The following is a 20,142-nucleotide window of genomic DNA, read 5'->3' on the forward strand; positions in this document are numbered from 1 at the left end:
GCCCTGACCTGTTGCATGCAGTCAGCACTGCTGCTTTGCTGCGGCTGAGCCCTTCAAATCTCACTCTGTACACAGCCCTGGGATTACCCTGAGCCAGCACCTTGCACTTGGATTTGTTGAATCTCACAGTGTTCTCATGGGTCCAATTTTTGAACCTCTCCAGGTCCCTCTGGATGTCATTCAATGATACACAAACACCTCGCTGAGCCTTTGCAATTCAGGGAGCTGCTTGTTCCATAAAACCCCTGCTACCCTCAGAACCTGCACAGCCAGCAGCAGTGAGCTCCCCATATAGCACAGCCCCAGGAGAGGCTGCAGCTGCCACAGCCCATCCACGGGCACCAGGAGCTCAGGAGAAGCAGCTGGGAGGTCCAGAGAGTCAGCACTGGGCACAGCTCATGGGGAAACAAAGCCTTTCCTTTCAACAGTTCATGAAACCAGACCAAGAGAAACACGAGTTGGGGCCCACGGGGGAGGGGGAATTTGTTGCTGTGATCCCTATACCCCCCTTTCTCTACCCCTGGCTCTCCTAAACCCGTCCCTCTGCAAGCCTGACTTCATGGGAAAACAGTTGTGCAGTGGAAAGGGAAGAAAGGCTGGAAGGAGAGCAGAGAGCTTACCGGCAGGCTGTGCTGCGACACGGAGATGCTGCTGGGCTGCACCATGATGCTCATGCACTGCCCGATGCTGTCGGCAAAGCGATGAGGCTCATCGGCCCGCTCACAGCTGTCCCGTGGGGAGCACCTGGGGAGCACATGGCAATGCACAACGTCAGCACACAGCAATGCACATCGTTCCCAAATCCTTCCTGTTCCTACCCTGAGGAATGCACCCCATGATGCCTGTTTTCCTATGGCAGGTGGCCTCAGAGCACAATGAAATGCTGATGCAGAATTGGGCTAAGACGTTGGGGGGTGTGTGTTTCTATTCCATGTCATTTGGGTAAACTCTGTCTCTTTAAAACCCACTTCTTGGCAGCAGGTGACACAGTGCCCTTCTGATTCATTAACCAACTCACTTCATCACTTCTCACTCAGTGATGGTCTGAGACCCCACTCACCATCATGATGGGGATGCAGGCACTGCCAACAGCCCCAAGTGCCATCAGTGTTCCAATAAGACAAGCAAAGTTCATCCTGTCCCCTCCCAGCACCCAGAGTGACACCCGGCACACACTGCTGCTCACTTCAACCCCTTTTTTTGGACTATAATGGAGCTAAATATGAACACTGCCAAAGGAAGAGTTATTGAGGTTTAAGTGAATCTCTGAGATAGCTTTAAAGTGAGCTCTTGACTGGAGCCTTTATCTCATTGACTCGCTGGAATGGCTCTTTTTTTTATCATACTATTTATGGCAACAGCCCTAACAGAGATAAATAGGCCTGTAGACAATAACAGACTTGCAGAGAGCAGCATATGGAAGAGCCTTGCGGGTTTGGGGGCTAAAGAGTCTTTAATGATCTCCTGGAGGTCTCTGCTTGCTCCAAAGGAACCACTTGAATGAGAGGAGGAGGAGAGAGCCTTCCTCCTGCCCTGCAGCTCCGTGCCATGGAATCACCCATACGTGTGCACTGCTGTGATCCCCACAGATGCTTTCACTCCTGAGCATCACTTCTATTCAAGTCTCACAGGCCACAAAGTGGAGCCTGAATCCCTAACACAGGGCTCTGACAACAGCACACCTGAAGCAGGCACTGCTCCCTGCATCCATCTCACACATCCAATGCGATGCTGTTTACAATCCAGAACCCACAATGGATGCTTTGGCAGCCCTTATAGCACAGCAGGAGCATCCCAGCCTGCCCTCACTGAGCCACGAGCAGCTGGAGCAGCTGGCAGGAGGGGAACACATGCACGAGTTAGAGGAGAAAGATGACAAATGAAATACAAACACTTCAGTGCTTGAGGCCTCCCAACAAATACGACAGAGGCTTCAGGAAGAGCAAGATAAACTCAATTATTTACAGCTTTAGACAAAGGCTAAGAACATGATCGTTGCTTCAAGCAGAGCAGGAAGTGCAGGGCTGAGAATTGACATCAGGGAAGAAAGTGTTGGCTGGGAGGATGCTAATGCCCAAATGTCACAGCCAAGTGGGCAGAGCAAACAGCACTCTGCTCTCCTCTTGACATTGAGAGTTTTCTCTCTGCAATATGAAGATAACAACCTTTACCTGCTTCCCAGGTGGTTCATGAAGATGCAGTTCATTAGCAACGGGAAAGCACTCGCTGATCCTTGCAGAGGGGTTGCTACAGGCGTGCAAGGAGCAGCAGCAAAGGCACATACACCCAACCCACCTGCAGCCTGTATGGACCCATGGGGGCACAGTGCAGGCATGGCACTGGGGCTGTGTGCACCAGGGATGCTCTTGCAACGGTCTTGCCCTATTTCCCTGAATGCAGCACCAACTCTTTGCAAACCCTGGTGGGCACTGGAAGCTGTTTTGCACCCCAAAGCACACAAGTCCCTAATCCAGGCCGGATTTTGCATTCGAGCCTGCCTTCCTCCTCTCGCTCCCTCCAACACCTGCTGCTCAGGCATGTGGCCAAGCGTCATTGTGCAAGGCCCTGAACTCTGCTCTGCCTCCGCCCTGATTTCCATGCATGTAAGGGGGCTGCTTTGCAAGCTGGCATAGGGCCGAAGGGATTTCTATTCCTCTCCTTCTGTATCCTCCGGGTTTGCCCTTCCTCCCCCCATCAGTGTTTGCCCGGTGGTCCCCCCTTCCGCCATAGGAAGTGAGAATTCTGCTGGTGGGTGAAAGAATGAGCCCAAACACCTCCTGAATGCAGAGTGCATTTCCAGCAGTGCCCCTGGGAACAGCCCTCCCTGCTGCTGCTCCCTGCCCTCACCACGCTGCGTTACAGCAGCTCTTCCAGCTCTGTTCAATGGGGTGCTGCTCTCCATTCCAAAGTCCTGCTCACATCATCACTTGCTTCTAAAAATTCCCCATTAATTAGGAGGGACTGCAGCTCGAGCAATGGGGAACATGCAAAACGCAACAGCTCTGCTCCCCCAGCTTTCAATTCTGCTTTTTGTGCTCTGTCCCATGGTACCTCCCTGCGTGCTGCGTGCAATCCACCCTCCTAAAGAAGGAATCTGCTCAGGGATCTTCAATGCTACTCAAGCCGCAATGCAGGAAACACTCAGGGGAAGGGAAGGGTGGATTGGAGGGACTTGAGCCTCATTTTGCATCATTGCACTGGATGCTGCTGAGAGGTGCTTCATTGCCATGGTCTGACTTACGTGTGGTGCAGGGTGCACCAGCCGCAGTGTGGGTCCCCCGAGCTCAGGCACTCTGCACAGGTCGTGTATTGCTCACAGGACTCCACGGGCACACGGGACACCTGGAAGGGACAAGGGACAAGCACAGCCTCAGTGGGTCTGGTGGCACAGAGCAGCTGCGTTGGGGGAGGTGGGTTAAGCAACACAAAAGCAATTCATAGACTCGGAGCTCAGGATGACACCTGTGTAGAATTAGGCCAACAGTATGTGCTGAACTGTTAGGAGCTCACCCAGCCCAGTGGGACACATCACTGAGATACAACACAATCCTGATCCATTGCTCAGCATTAAAAACCCCAAAGGCTCAAATGCAGCGATTAGGCCATGGATCATCGCTTGACCCCAGACATCCAATTCCACCTCAATCTTTTGGCCACTCTTTACCACCCCCATTTAATGATGATGTAAAGTTCTAGCAAGCTTTGGCTGGATTCCCCAGTGCTGGGGGAACTCAAGGACCCTGTATGCTTCATAAACACACACAAATCCCAATAGCAAAAGCGATTTCCCTGCTCGTGCTTTGGGATCCCTCCAACTGGTGTATGCATAACATTTCTTCCACAAAAGAAGAAGGGAACCAGATATGCAAGTAGGCAGGGAAAGAGCAGTTCCTGCGCGGGGCCGGACTGCGGCTGGCAGCAGCTGGGCAGCCCTGAAAGGAGCAGTGTGCATCCCACAAAGGCTGCTGTCACGCCAAGTGCTGTTGACACAGTGAGAACCCAGTTCCTCTCTAAACATGACACCAATAGGGCTGCTATTCTTCTTGTTTCCTGAGTCCTACTCGACAGCTTTGCCTACAACAAAAATGGTGCAGGGGTTGGGGCTGTGTGTTTTGGAGCACAGCGGGATGAGTGCGGGGGAGCTGGGAGCAATGCATGCACACAGCCTGGCTGCACAGAGTGCTGCAGAGATGTGCAGGGAGGAATGCAGGGGAGCGGGGTCTCATTCAGTCCATATGCCCCATCCCCACTGCACTGCACAGCTCAAGGGAAATCGGTGTTGAATGGGGAGGTGCTGGCCAGCTCTGTGTAATTAAAGCTATCCATCACTCAGCCAGCAGGAGCTCGGGCTTGATGAACTTTCCACTGTGATTCTGTCTTCATTCATGCAACAATGCTCCCGCTTTGTGCTGCTGCAGGAGAGCTGTGGGCAGGAGCATCAGTTCTCTGATCCCAGCTGTGAACACATCAAGGTAGCAGGGGAGGGGAGCATTGGGCAGACAGTGGCAGAGGGCACAGGGATTGTGTGTCCATGGCTATGGGGGTTTCTTTAATTACAGCACTGAAGAAGCATGTAGACAGAGTCCCTTCAACTCTGATCCACACTGGCAATGAGTGTGGCTTCACTGCTGGAAGGACCCCATCAGCACCTTGGCAGGGTGAGAAGTGGTGGAGCACAGGGATTCAGATGCTTCCTATGTAGGGTGAGCACAATGGGGTGTGCTGCTGTTGGCTTCAACCCATTGTGCATCACCACAGCCACCAGCAGTGGCCATCTCCAAACACTGGCACCAACTTCTGACAAAGGGATAACACGAGACTTCCCTACTGCTGGGAACCCTCCTTTGTGCTCATTAGCCCAAACCTCTGGGGAACTAATTAATAAGGATGAAAGGCCAAAATGTCTGGGCTCAGGTGGGGATGAGTGCAGGGATCAGAGCGATGCAGTGAACTTTCATCTCGTGTCAGTCCATGGCCCACGTCCAGCTCTCGCCTTGTGCCGTGCGACTCACAGCACGTTCCCTGCAGCCACCAACATGTTTTAAGAGCAGGAAATGAATTAAGATGAATAATTATTAAGTGCAAGCTTCTTTCCCTCTCTATTTTGCAGGCAAGCTGTGAGAAAGGAATTGTGCAGCATTCTGGAGGGATGCCTGGTGTTATAGTTCGGAGTTCAGCAGACAATTGGTGCTGGGCTGTGCCTATTGAAATTGCTGCTTTGCCCTCATCTCTCTGCTCCTGTCTCCCCACATTGCAGCCCCTCCTGAGCTGCCAGCCCACAGCTCATGCATTCAGTGAAGTTGTTAAAAGGATCGTGGCAGGCTAAGATAAAACAGAGGAGTTTAACATGACAAACAGACTCCTAAATGGGATTAGAGCCTTAATGAAAACAGTAATGAATGAATGAGGCAACCAAATATTACCCATTAATATTAGACAGATAGATTAGATCCCTAGGCACTGCATTTAAAAACGACATGAAATTACTTCAATTACTCTGCATTGATAAATAACAAGGCCATATTTACTGTTAAAAGACATTTCCTCCTCCCTCCCCAGCGCTTGCAAGGCTTATCCCTCCCCAGGGGGAGAGCAGACCTTGCAGAGCTGAGAGTGGGGCTGGGAGCTCCCCCTCCTCCCTTCTCGAGCACCAGGCAGCATTTCCAGCACATCTCCAGTATTAAGGGCAACTGCTGCATAGGGCTGGTCCCAATCACTGCACCGAGTCCTTGTATTTCTGTGCAGGAGCCAAGCATTGCACACTTGGAAGCTGCTGCTCGCAGCAATGCACTCTGTGTCCAATGCACAGTGTTCTCCTTTCCACCCAGGGACTGTGAAATGAACCTGATCAGAAGCTTTGCTAATGAAGGGATCGGGGATAGGTGGTTCATGGGTGCTTGGTGGCATTTATCTGCTGGGGATGAAAGGCAGCCTCTGTGTTTTCAGCCCTGAAACAACAGGTGAAACAGGGACAAGGGAAGGAGCAATGAGCTCAGCTTTGCCCCCAGCCCAGGGGATGGGCGATCCTTCCAGTGCTAAACCTATATCAATCTTATTTAATGAAACGATACAAAGAAAAGAATAAATAGAGGTTAAATCATTCCCTACAGCAGATTTACAGTGGAAACAAAAGCCTGCTCAGACAGCAGCTGGTTTGCACAGCAGACCTCAACATTCCTTTCCCAGATGCCGGGCACAACACAGTGCAAGTGTTGAGCACTGAGGCCAGGGCTGCTTTGACCCCAATGAGGATGAAGCAGCAGAACCACTGTAGTGGTGCCCTCCTGCCCTATTTGCCATTGACTTCAGGAGCATTGTCCCTCTGCTCTCACCTGCAGAGGTGGCACAAGGCATCAAGAAAAGGAAAGGCAATTGCACAAAGCAGCAGCACAGGGTGATGGCATGTTTGCTGCTGGTGCAATGCTGCCATTCCATTCCATGGATTGATGCTGAGCGTGGCCCTGCTGCTCCCCCCAAGCCCAGCAAACAGCAATTTGCTGTTTCCTTGCTCTGATGTTACCATCATTTGTGAGTATCAAAATGAGAAAGGCGTCAGGCCCTCATAAGCCCGTCTGAAGAATAATTGGAAATCCAAAGTGGCACTAAATGTTATTTTCTAAATAAAATGCATTCAATTACAGAACACGAAGCTGTCAAGCATTTAAAAAGATTAGTTAGAGCAGAAGAAAGTATTCAAACCTTCAGAGACTGCATTACACACACAGGATCCCCTCTGTTCATGGGGACAGGCGGGAGACAGAAGACAGAACAACACAGCCATTGCCCGCATGCTTTCTCACCAGCGCAATTCCACCTCAGCTGTTGCACAGCTGCACAGAGGGCTGTGCTCTCCAACCTCGCTGACAAACAGGCACAGATGACCTCGTGTCCAGCAGCACTTTGTGCTGCACAGCACAATTCCCAGGTCGCAGAGCACAGCGCTCATTGCAAGGCAGTGATGCCCCAATAGGCCAGGACCCAACAGCAGCAAGCCCGCTCCCCAAACCTCCCTGATCAGTGCAACACTGAGGCTGCTGATCAGCAGCCAGCACTGCAAGAGCTCTGCTTGCTCCTTGCACAAACACCACTAACACAGCAGACACACTCCAGACTCCAACAACCACCGTGGTGGCCATCAAGCACAGAGCACAAAGCGCACTGTACTTTGCACCGTGGGTGCTGCTAAACCCTCACTTGGAGCAAAGAAGTCGCAGCCAAACAAACCCGACCCCGAGTGAGATCTGTGGCTCTGGCACATTCACAGGCTGCACAAACAGGGGTAGATGAGACACGTTTAGCTCAGATCCTTCACTCCAACCGCTCTCCCCAGCAGCGCCGGTGCCTTGAATTAATGCACGCTGCCAAGCAGGGCTGTGAGCAGGCACACGGCGGGGAAGGCGCAATTATTTACACGTCTGCTCGCTGCTTCCCCTGTACGGAGTGAAGACAGGTGAGCTTGCTTTGCACCGTGGTTTTTATTTCATAGTTTGCTTCCGAGGAGGTAATTGTCACTGGGAACAGCTCAGGTGCAGAAGCAACAAATCGCTGACCCGCGGCTGCAGCAGCACACAGTGTGGGAGAGGGGAGCGAGTGCACAGCGCTGCAATGGATTGATTCCAGCCTTGCTACCGGGCTGGAGGCTGGGAAAGCAAATCCCTCTCTCCCAGGGTTTCATTAGCTGGGAATGGTTTTCTAACGAGATTTACACAATCTAGCCCGGAGCCTACACATTTTGCTTTGCACCCGGAGACAATAACAATGGGGAGTGGAGGAGATGCCTTCTTTTTCTCTGGTCACCCATAATTCAGGACTGTTACAGCGCTGCCATCAATGTGATTACACAGAGTGCAAAAATAAAACCAAAATGTGCCCATCTCTAGCATTAAGTCTCCGATTTCGACTGACCCAAGCCAGGAAAATTTATGGTTATGGGGACCACGTCCAGTCCATTAAGAAAGGATAGGAAATTGCCAGCTGGGATCACGATGACATCCTCACCTTTCCTCTAGCACCACTCCCACTACAATGCAGAACCACAGCAGTGCGGGGCTGCTGGAGTGGGCTCTGTCTGCATTGGGGGTGGTGGCAGCACCTATAGAAGCATTCAGAACCCCCATCAAACTCCCCCTGCTGAAGCTGACCCACACCTACACCATATTCACATCCCAGCCCTGTTGTTCTGCAGGGATGCTCCCCAAGCTATGTGCCACGTACACCAACAGCAAAGACCCAACATGGAAAAACCCAGCCCGCTTGTAGCTAGCAACTGGACCCTGCACACTGCAGTCACAGCAATGCTGTTTCTGGCACAGTTTCTCTAATATCACAGTTCCAGTGTGGTCAGCTCTTTTTAGATGCAAGGGATTTCAGTGAGTTCCCTCTGTGGGCAGTGCTGTCTGCCAGCTCACACCACGGCCTGGCCACATGAAGAGGAGTTATTTTCACACCCATCCAAAAACCAGACCACTTATCATCGTGTTCTTGTGGAGATATTAATAGCACCCAAAGCACTGACAGTTGCCTGTGAGTCACTGCTGAAAGGGATGGGAAAAACCTGCTGCTGTGCCTTGCTAGGAGACGGTGCAGCATCCTTTGTGAGCTGCAGCACCAAGCACTGGTTGTGGGACATGGGGTGACCCACATAGCTGGGGCTGTGCCCTCAGTGTCCCTTGGCTGTGGCCATCCCATGGCATCATGCTTCCTTTTCATCTCCAAGTCCCATTGCTGTGATGGGAGCACAGCTCCGTCCTGCCCACGTGCTGCTCTTGCACTCAGCTCTATTTCTGCTTGAAAGGAAGCACGAGTGCCAATTAAACAGCCACCAGGGCATCGAGCAGATAAATATGTGTTGTGAGACAAAGTGGATAGACACACTGTGAAGTGGAGCCAGTGAGGGGAGGAGGGAATGTGTCATTGTTGTTGGTGGCAGAACTTCAGAGTAGTGCTCATCACACGCAGTCCGTGCAGAAGCCAACCCACAGCTCTGACTTCAGCTCTGAGCACACAACGCTCTGTCCCATCTGAAGGCTGGGCATGGTAGTGCTCCCATACAAGCTCCCAGCACATACCCAAATGCTTGTGCCAAGTCCCAAGCAGCTGTGCCTGGCTGGGTGCAGTGCTCAGAGATGACCACAGCCTGAGGCTCAGCCATTCCCTGCCACCTCCTGGGTTAAAAGCCATCCCATGATGGATGTACATGGGACTGAGAGTGCCACGGAGATGCTCTATGTAGCAGAGACACCTCGAGGCACAAACAACAAAATCCTACCTGAACTCCATTTTTAACCACTGTAACCAGCAGGCTGACACTGCCAAAGGTCAAGAAGTTTGGAGGAACAAACCCCAGAATACATTAATATCCACAGCAGCAGCTTGGCACCCATGAAGCCTCTGTAACAACCCAAACTGTGCCATGGATGGACCCATCCAGCTTTGGAACACTGAAGAATGGTGCTGTGCTATAAGCTTAAGGACCTGGGGGCCTTCAGCCCCCACCATGGGCACTGCTGGTGCCTGCCCTGCTCTTGGCCCTGTTGTGTTTAGTCTGCTGGGCACATTCCTGCACGCCGCTAAGACAAACAGCAGATTATTCATGGGGCTCCTTTTGCCTCACACATCGCCCAGAAATGAGGAGCAATTGCAGCTCCCACGGGCTGCAGCTCTGGGGGGCTGCATGCACAATGCTCTGGAAAACCTCAGCATCTTCACTGCAGTTTTACAGAGCAAACATTTTGCTGTGGAGGAGGAAGGAGCAGCAAAAAGTGAGAACAAAACCCACAAGCTGCGTTTTTCTGCTTTGCAACCAGCCTTAACTTTTATATGCAGTCCCAGCTTGAAACACCATTACAGCCACCTCCCCCGGGGCACGGGCATCACTTCCAAGCTGTCTGGAATCCACAGGAACTCATTCTTTTTCCACCCTGATCATTTGAAATCTTTCCTAATGCTTTGGTGGGAATGTGGTTTCCAGCTGCAGAGCTGTTGTTCAAGTGGTGCCAATGGGACGGCCATGGGATCCCACAGGCTGGGCTGGTGTATCCTGAGGTTTGGGCTGGAACTGACTGTGTGTTTTGGCTCTGCTCATTTCAGTGTTATTGCAAGAAACCGCGCTTAGAGCTTTATTTCCCCATGTGATCTGAATCGAAACAAAGAATAATACAAAGGCTGAAGGCCAAAGCCCAACCAATCTGTTTTTGCACTGCCCCCAGAGCAGGGATGGAGCAGCCCTGGGCTCTGTGCACAGTCCTCACCACCTCCCTGCAAAGCACTCGGAGCCCATCAGCAAAGCAACCAGCAGCTCATCGCCTGCTCTTTCTTCCTGCAAACTTCATAATAATAAAGTGATACTCAACACCGTATCCCTTTTTCCATTTCACCCTTCACTGGATCATTTTATGCAGCTATTCCCATTGCTAATTCAAACTAATTAAAGTATAAAGTAGAATAATTTGTGCCATTTCAGGGCTCCTCTCACCATATTGTGAGTTATGTTTCTATGTGTGAACCGTTCCCCTCCTCACCAGACTCACTTGCTGGGGTAACACAGCCACAGCAGCATGGGGGGGGGGGGACTTTTAAACAGCTCTGATAGAGAGACAGAGGAACAGAGAGCTCTGAGCATGTCCCTAAGCATCCTCAGTGCTGCTGCAGCCCTGCTGGGGTCATCTGAGACCAATGGGGGCAAAACCCCCCATAGCTCAGCAAGGCTTCAGCTTGTCCATCATGCATCAGAAGTCCCAGCTTGCTTTGATGGGGGGCTCTGATATTGCACCCATAGGTCACCCCTTCTGTTCTGCAGGATGCACTGGGGGCACAGCAATGCAATGCCCAAATGGAGCCCCAGCAGCAAGCAGAGCTGGAGCACATGGTGTCAGAGCAGCTGCTCTGCACTGCAGCTGTCCCATGCACACCAGTGTTCTGAGCAGGGGATCAATGTATGTGTACGTGCATGCAGGGAAATCCTGGAAGGATTTCAGGACTGCGGTTGCCTGCCTGAAAATTAAACAATAGGTCTGTGGATGGGGAGGAATGGCAAAGGGAAGCACATACATGGGAACCCTGCGGCTGTGAGTGGCAGGGGAAAAAATAGACTTAATACAAAGTAAAACCAACCCAAAACAAACAAACCCTGCGAGCAAACCTTGCAAGCACTTGAAAGCAATAGCCGTGTGAGCGGCGTCTGAAATCCATCCCATTAGCAAAACAAACCCAGCGACCCCTGACGCTGAGTTTTTCCACAGGGGTGGTTTCTTGCTGCTTCTTGCAGGGAAGTTTACTTATCAAGTGTGTGTTACTCCAAAGCTGTCTGCCCTTCACTCTGAGCCCTCAGATTCCTGGTGGCTGACCATACATGCCAGCAGCTCTGTAGGATGTTCCTGAGCCTCAGAGCCCCAAGACACGGCAGCCTTCTGGTCAACCAGCATCCATTAGCACATCCTTCTTATCACATAGATATGGTTAATGATCCCACACAAGCTTGTACCTACATTTCTTAATTACTTCTAATTGACTACAGGGAGAAAGCGGAACAAGCCCTGCACGGCTGCATGTGTTGCAGGGGGTGAATCCATCCCCTCTCATCCACATCTCTTGCATTTTTTTATCGTGTTTTCTCACTCTTTTTCTGGGTACCATCAGTACTTACAGCATCTCTACCCCCCGAATTGATGGATTTGTTTTCCTCACTCTGATTCCAAGCTGTTTTAAATCACCCTGGCAGTGCTCTCCCTTCCATCGACACCCAGAAAGCTCAGCTCAACACAACACCCTTTGCTCAGGAGTTACGCAGCGTGGGGTCACAGGACAGGGAATGGTGAAACAAATCATCCCCGGTGGCTCCTGCAACTCTGCAGCTCCTGACACGGGGGCATTTGCTAAGCAAATATTTCACTGCTAGCAGAGCAGATGGAGAGACAGCTTATCCTTACAGCCACGGTGATGTACAGGAAGGAGGGAGGGCTGCAGGATGATGCTGTAAAGCTCAGACACCCAAGGGCCAGCTGCAGGCACACAGATCTGTAAGGACCTCCTGCTTTACACAGGGCATCCCCATGCAGTCCTAATGAGCACTTCTAAATCATGTAGCTAAAGAATTGGTGCTAAGAGGATGAATGCGAAGTTTCTTTATTCTCCTCCCCCCCCACCACCCAGACCAGGCTGTGCAACTGTTGCTTCTGTGCTTTGTGGGAGTGAAATCAAATGTCAAATATTCTGCTTTGGAAGGAGTTGGCAGGGGAACATGAAAGGCTCAAGGAGAGCTCCAAAGGACTGCAGATAAATTGGAGAGAAGCAGACAGGGCTGGGATGGGAGCCAGGGGGAGTGGGGAAGGACTGAGCTCTAGATTTTGGGATGAAGCAAATGCTTTCCCTCTGCTTTCAGCACGGAGCTGCTCTGAGCACGGAGGTCGGTGGGATCAACACAGAAGTGACATGGATGTGCCGGAAGCATCTGTGCACAACCACAGTGCAAGGCATAGTGCTGCACCCATGCAATGACTTGCTCCCACCCCACAGCAGCACAGAGCTCAGGACTGCTCCCAGTCTGTGCCATGGGAGCACATCTCCTTGCTGAACCCCACAGAAACTCAGTGTTTATGGGATCAGTTTTGCCATAGGCAAGTATCCTATTTCTTTCTTAGAAACCACAGACTTTGGGCAGCCCTCCCCAGCTCACTCTCAGCACAGCTGCTCCGCTGCCATTTCACTGTGGCAGATTTCCATCTTATTCCAGATCTTCAGACTGCAGGATACATTTGAGCTGTGCAAACTCAGTACTTCCAAGGGCGATTCCCATTCATTGCTCACAGCCTCAGTTTGGACCTCTCTCCTCTTCATGGTACCGACTCTCTGCAGCCATCAGGCTCCAGCCAGAGCACTCTGGAATGAAAGGAAAGCATCTCCCCCTCTGTTTTGTTGTGGATTGCCTGAAATGGGGCAGTGAGGATCAGCAGGGCTGACAGCATCCACACTATGACAGTGGGGAGGCTCCTAGGGCTACAACACACACCCCCAGAGGGCAGAGGGCAGCTCCAGGGGATGAAGGCTGTGCATGAAACCAGCAATCCAGGAGCACTCCATTGTTTGCTAATTCTCCTCACATCCTTCTGTTTCCCAATTAAGCACATCAGCTCCCTGTGTCCCTCCTGCAGCAGGTGGAGGCCTCCGCACACCGGGCGTGCAAAGCTCGCCGTTAACTCACAGGGTTAACTCAAGGCAATGCCACTTAATGGCATCCAGACATCCTCAGATGTAACCCTCCTCCTGTCTCCACCACCCACGAGGCACCAGCTCTATAAATCTGAATTACACAGTGGTGAGTAACAGCCAATAAAACGCTCAGCAGTCAGCGAACCCAAAAGTCTGGCTCAGCGCATGGGACTTCTGGTGTTGTTTTTGACTCAGAGAATGGAGCAGATGAGATGTGCTCCAGCTGAGGTCCTGCCTTATTTACACCATGTTGGCTCCCCAAAGCTGCAGGCTCCTGTGCACTGCTGGCCATAAATTCCCACTGTCATCTTTTTGGTTTGGCTTTCTACAGCCTTCGGGTTTGGCAACCTCTAACAACTCACACCACCCCTATGTTAAGAGCTATGCAAACACTAAGGATATGCTCCTCATAATACCGTGGTATAACATTGGAAGAGAAAACTTTATGACCACAAAGGGCCAAGAAGGGATGGGTGGCTGCCACAGGTGGGGGCTGACCCAGCCAAAGTGGCACAGTGATGGTAGCACAGTGATGGGGTTATGGTGGCACAGTGATGATGGCACAGCCATGATGGCAAGGCACAGGCTCAGTGTTACCTATGTGGCAGCTGTGATCACCTTACTTAAAATATATATGGGTAGATCAAAAAATGAAGCCATCATAAAGGATGCTCGGACAAAGCTACGTAAAACTGCAGCCTGCCAAGCTCACTGCAGGGAGCAGGCAGCCACGCCAGCAGCTCAGGAGCTCATTATCTGATCATCGATGGTTCCGATACCCAAACATTTCCCCTGCAGCAGATCAGCTCGGTTTCCAATACTTGCAGACAGCAATAAACCAGCACAGTCCTCTGTGTGTGGCATTAGGTCAATCTCTGGCTAAAGCTGAGCTCTGTAGCTGGGATCACACAGCTCAACCCCTGGGGGTCCTTACCTGCCTCTCTGACATCACGTACAGGTACTTGTGGTCAATGGAGAAAGCCATGTCCCGGAGCACCGGGCTCCCGTCCTTGAAAACCGTCACCACTTCATACTGAATTCCACCATGGGGAGGGCCATCTGCTCGGATCTGGAAGAAGCACAACCACATTGCAGGTGATTTCACAGCAGCCAAATGCAGGTTTTACTTTTGGGGGTGGAGGGTGAGGGGAAGAGGATAAAGTGAGGAAAAGGGGATCTCGTTCCAACCCTCAGCTTGGGACCTGGAGGTAGAGCAAGGAGCTGGCAAGCAGAGTGCATGCAGGAGTCAGAGCAGAGGCTCGTTCTGCACAGGATCTGAAGTCATTTCCCCATTGCAACAGAATGAAGGAGTAAGCTCTGTGCTGTAAGTAAGCACACAGATCACCCACGTGCCACGGCTGCAGTCACCAAATGCAACTGCAAGTTGCAAGAGCTGGAGGGGAGATTACAGCACTCCACAGCACAACCAGATTATTGCAGAGATGGTTTCTCTCTAAATGCATCAGGAGCAAGACTTAAACAACCACCACAGAAGCCTCTTAAGACACCACCTCTGCCCAACCCCTGGCAGATGTTGCTGCCATGCTGTTCCTCCCGAGCATCACTGAGAGAGCAGAGTGTTAACACATCCATACGTATGGCTGCAGATCCCACACCCCCAGCAGGCAGCTCCATGCCTGCAGAGCTCTACCCACGCTGTGACAATCCCCAGCGCCGCCAGGAACGTGCCTGTCTCCTCCAAAAGTTAATAATTGATGGCCTTGGGGGCTGCACGAGGGGAAAGGGAGGAGGAGAAACAAACAGTTGACATTGTCTTTCCTACCAGGATTTGCATATTTGAAAAGCCTTTGGATTGCAACACGGTGCCGGCGGTGCTGCAGATGCTGGCCATGTGCCACGTGCCAGGCTGGTGCCATGCAGTGACCCCAGGGCTGCAGAGCTGGGAGGGGGATGATGCTGGTGATGCTAAAGGCAGAGCCTGATGTCACAGAGGTGCGACAGCAGCAGAAAACACAGCAATATGCTCACACACACACACACACACACAGAGATGCTCCACGGAACCCTGCTCCAAATAAACCCTCTTCTTGGAAGCACTGCTGATGCCTCCTACCATACAGAGACACGGGATACACAGCTGGGTTCAGTTACTGCATCTCTTTCCTCCTTACCTGACTTTTCCATGACATAAAAGAAGGGCAAGGGAATGTGAGCAAAGGGAGAGCTGGCTTGGCACCCATGACACCTCAGACTCAAAAGCCCTGAGAACTCAGACAGCAAAATCCAAATAAAGAGGGTCACATCCTGCTTTAATTGCACCTGTGCCAATGGAGACACCTCAGCCCCTTCCGGAGCCGCTGGGAACCGGAGGTAGTTGGGACCTGCAAACCCCACTGGGGCACCACCACAATCCTGCACCAAATCCAGGGACACAGGGACAATGCCATGAAGTCACCCAAGGAACAAACAGCCCTGCCAGAGGCAGTCGCTTCCATGCAAACTCCTGATTAGCAGCCAGATGGGAATGGAAGCTGCAGACACAAAGGATCAGCAACCTTTGTACAAAACAACTGTTTTCCAGCCCTCCCTCGGGGGCACCGGCAGCTCGTTACGTTGAGCTTCTTTCTAGTAATGAGGTCAGACAGGGCTAATGAAGAGAGATACCACCGGATGAGCCTCATGCAGTTCAAATCCAACCAGGAGCTGTGGTCAGGGCCGGAGCCAGGAGCATTGCCCTGAGTAGCCGGGCTCTATGGGGCATCCCACCTGGCTCTGCCCCATCCCATGGCCAGGCAATGGCAGTACACCCCACACAGCTGTGTATCCAGCTGTGAGAGCCCAGCAGATCCAGCTGTGAGCACCCCCACACAGTGCCTGGGCAATAGGAGGAGGTGAACCCGGTGATGCCAGGGTGTTTCACTGCCTCTCTCCCTGAGAGTTTAGTTTCCATGTCAACAGATGATGATGTCAGACGAGAAGAAGGATGATTCCTGTGCATGCGGAAGAAGAAAGGGATCATCTCTGCAGCAGGAAACCTCTTGCTGATGTCTGGAGGGAGAAATAATCCCTCTGCCTACCTTACAGGTGTCTTCCCGGAGCTAAATGTATGCTCATAAATAAACATGGTGCCACAGACACCGGGAAGATAAAGGGTAAAGGTGATGAAACAGACCCTAAAGGTGCTCTTTATAAAGGTCTGAGGCTTTGGAGGAGAGATGGGGGTGCTCATTTCTGAGTGCCTGGGAAGCAAAGCTGACCCAACATCGTGATTCCAACCTGATGGGAGATGTAGGATGGGGCTGGGCTGAGGGCAGCCATTATTCTCTGTGTCCCCACAGCCCTTCCTTGCAGTACAACCAGGATGAAAAGGCATGGGAGAAAATCACAGTGTGCAGCAATGGGTGGGAGTGCAGCAAAACAGGGTGCAGGGAGATGCCTGCAGTGCTGGCAACATAAACCAAAGGTGTTCAATACAAGAGTCACGCTCACTGCAGGAGACAGGAGGGCAGAAGACGGGCTCATACATTCAGGTGTGAATTGGAGAAGTCACTTGGGACAGATACAGCACTTTCCTCAGTTGCTCTCGGTGTGTGTTTACAAATATGGCCTGAAAAGCACCTAACGACATAATCTGCAAATCCCAATATCAGCAGTGGCTCAGAGCAGCAGCCCCAGCAGAACACCCCCACGTGATGAAGCAGAACGCTTTTCCATTCAGGAAACCACAGTCCTTCAAAGGCACAGTGCAGATTTTTGAGCCTAATACCCCCACAATGCAGCCTGCAGGCATAAGCTCTGCATTATCTTAGGAGATTAGCAAAATACTATATTGTGGCACGTATATGTAGCACCCATGGTGATAAGTGCGTGAGCCATTCAGGGATCTAATACAACGTGGAGCTCCCACGTATGCATTATGCTGAGGTTTCAGGTATTCATCTTGCCCAGCTGGTACCCACATTTGGATTCCATTCCAGTTCCTCCCAGCAGGCTTCCATTAGAAGACACTGAATCTCTTTGTAGGAACTTTCCGTGATTAAATTACCTGTCTGCTTTCATTATGAGCATTTCAATGAGGGTGGCTCTCGTGATGAAATGCTTGTGCCAGAAAACAGCTCAGTATTCCATGGCTGCAGGGACTGATTCCCCATCCCAGATGCGAAGTCACCCATTGGGTTGGTCGGGTGGCAGATCCCAAATCCTCCCTATATACCACAGCCTGGAGGAGCCCTGAGAACACCAAGGGGGTGCTGAGATCACAGAATCATTTGGGTTGGAAAAGGTCTTTAAGATCATCACATCCAACCCCAATGGGGTATTGGCTCTGTGTGTGTAATAGTGACAAAGCTCAAAGCCCAGCCAACCCTGCAGCCTGCAGACTGCTCCCTTCGTGCTGGGATTTCCAGCCCTTGAGGGCGAATGCCATCAAACAACATTGCATTTGCATCAAATGGGCTCCTCTCCTAGAGCTGCAATGGCTCTGGGAATGCGCACTGGAGCGTTACTGCAATCCACTGCCTGAAATAGAAACAGAAAATAAGAACAGCCCTCACGGCCAAGGTGCATCTCTGCAGAACTGCCCTTTTTTTTGTGCTCCTTAAGGCTGCATGTTTTGGCTCATGGATATTTCCCATTACAGCTTCCCTGTAAAGCTCCAGGATGGATTTTTTTTTTGCTGGAAATTCAGCAGAAGGACTGAGGCTGCAGCAGGGCTCAGAGCCACAATGAGCAATGAGGTTTGGGCTGCCCTCCCCTTCCTCCTCCACCCACTGTTCTGCAGGGTTTCTCCTATCCCAACCTGGCACTGAGGGCAGTTCCTACAAGCCAGACACTCAGCGGAGCAGAAGATCCCAAAGACAGGATGAGATAAATAAATACCGGCCCAGATCTTCTGCATTCGTTCTCCTCCACCAAATCATCTTTGTGGAAGGGATTTATGTTTCCTAATCCAGTTTAATTAAGCTGGGCTGTACATAACCACATCCAACCGACGAGCTGAGACACTGGGATGGAGCACGCTTCCTCACGGCATCAATGCACCCAACAGCCCACACCGAAGCCACTGCCACCACTAGGAACAAGCACAACAGGCTGCAGGGAGGGGAGAACCCAGAACAGAAACTGCACATCATCTCTAGATGAGAAGTTTTCAAGAGCCCTTGAGGCCCTTTATGAAATTGTTCTGCATGTGAAGTACCTCTTCAGCTGCCAATGAGCACCGCTGGCATCGGAACGCTTTGGGATGCCCTGGGACTGGGTCAGAGCCACTTGCACATCATTGATAAAGCAGAGGGTAGTGAAGATTTGCTGGGGATCACACAGTGAGCCCATAGCAGATCTGGGATACAAACCTGGTGCATGGGGCTGTGCTCACACCACCAGGTAGCACCCCAATGCAGCACTGCCTGTTCCCTCCCATATAGAAGCTGGGTACCCCCCATTCCCATCTGGGACCTGAGGAGCTGACATCCCTCTGCACTCAGGGACAGCACAGGGTGATGGGGCACAGTGCTCTCCACGTGGGAAGTCTCCCCTTTGAATTTAAAGTGAAACAATAATCCCATTACGTATCTTTCCCTTAAATCACAGACATGTCCGTGAGGAAGTTAATGACAACCCTTACATGCACGTTCAATTTAAATCAGCATATCCAATTAACTTCATTACCTGGAGGCCCCCACGCATTCCAGTCTCTTTCTCTCCTGTCATCTTTTCTTTATGCATTTTTTTTTCCCCCATACTGGGACAGAATCCATCTGTCTTGGTGAGCATCACCCTCATTCCTACCCCTTTAGGGGAGACCTACGGAGAGATTCATGGCAGAAAACACAGTGATACCAGACTGGGTGGCTATGGCAAAAGGATCCTCTCACCCTGGGAGGAGGAAATCCCTCCTTCCCAGAGCTGCAGTGCAGAAACATTAAATACATTCAGTGATCCCTACTGGGCTGTCCTCATAAAGATCACTGGGGAGAAGCAGCTCTTTGTAAAGAGCTCCAGCAGCGCACAGGCATTGCAAGGGAACTGCAAGCAGGAGTTTTTTCTTGGGTACCGTGGTACCACGGATGCTCCTTCCATTGACACAAATACAGGTTTATCAGCCCTGCATAGTGAGGGGGGGGACAGCGATGAGCTCAAGCCTGAGCTCATGCTGATCAGCCATCATGACCCACATTATTTATAGATCTGAGGTTCCTGCAAATCCAATACTCATGTCAAAAAATGTCTCTGCGTGTGTCTTTCACACCCACATGTGTTTCTCAGCTCTGGCAGTGTTGCTAAGTACTCCATCACCACCTGGAAGCAGGAACACTCCCTGGGGTGCAGCACATCAGAGCAAAGGGGCAAACCCACTGACCTGGCAGCAAAGCAGCACCAGTGAGCTCAGCTCCACATCCCCAGCACTAAGGCTGCAGAGCTGCTCACAGGAGCTGGGCTTTCTTCCCACCTGCTCCCTGCACAAGGGCTGCAAACCTTCTGCACGTGCAGCTGAGGTGAGGAGAGACCTCACTCATATCACCTCCAAGGGTCTGAGCTCATCTGCAGAGAAGGCAAGATACGTTAAAAACAAAAAGAAAACGCTGCCCTTCCTTCTGTCCTGAAGCTTCAGCTGCACTCCATGTGTTCTCATAACAACGATGCTGAAGATCTCGGCTGTTTCAGCATCCCCTGCATGTCCCAAGCATTGGACACTACAGCTCAAAGCACTGTGAGCACACCCAGACCTATCCATGACCCCACCAGCACTGCCCCCTTATTTCCTTCTTCCATCCTTCTGCAGAGCTGATCCTGCAAGGCAAAACAGGGAGGGTGGCACTGTGGCACCACGCAGAGACTAATCAGCAGCCCCACGTCTTTAATTTATTACTGCATGAGAGGCTCACCAGAACAAAGCTGCCAGTTCAGGAGATCATTCCCCCCTATAAGACTTTGTATTTGAAAAGCTGTCGGCTCCCACCTTGTCACAGCCCTACT

The 20,142-nt window shown here is 51.5% G+C and overlaps 1 protein-coding gene across 5 annotated transcripts in view; it reads right to left on the reverse strand.

Annotated features, from left to right (window-relative positions):
- Window positions 1–20,142, reverse strand: part of PLXNA2 (plexin A2) — a 302,069-nt gene that overhangs the window by 46,709 nt on the left and 235,218 nt on the right. For all 5 annotated transcript variants that reach the window (XR_014938639.1, XM_032449324.2, XM_085526831.1 and 2 more), the window contains 3 exons: window positions 14,141–14,275; window positions 3,242–3,342; window positions 621–744 (listed from right to left, as the gene is read on the reverse strand). Coding sequence is in view for 4 of the 5 variants with exons in the window: in XM_032449324.2 (XP_032305215.2) it covers window positions 621–744; window positions 3,242–3,342; window positions 14,141–14,275 (360 nt within the window). In the remaining variant the exon portion in view is untranslated. The remainder of the gene's footprint in view (window positions 1–620; window positions 745–3,241; window positions 3,343–14,140; window positions 14,276–20,142) is intronic.

This window comes from Coturnix japonica, chromosome 38 (genome assembly GCF_054131305.1).
Source record: "Coturnix japonica strain WE chromosome 38, WE-NBRP24, whole genome shotgun sequence".
In the NCBI taxonomy this organism is placed as follows: domain Eukaryota; kingdom Metazoa; phylum Chordata; class Aves; order Galliformes; family Phasianidae; genus Coturnix; species Coturnix japonica.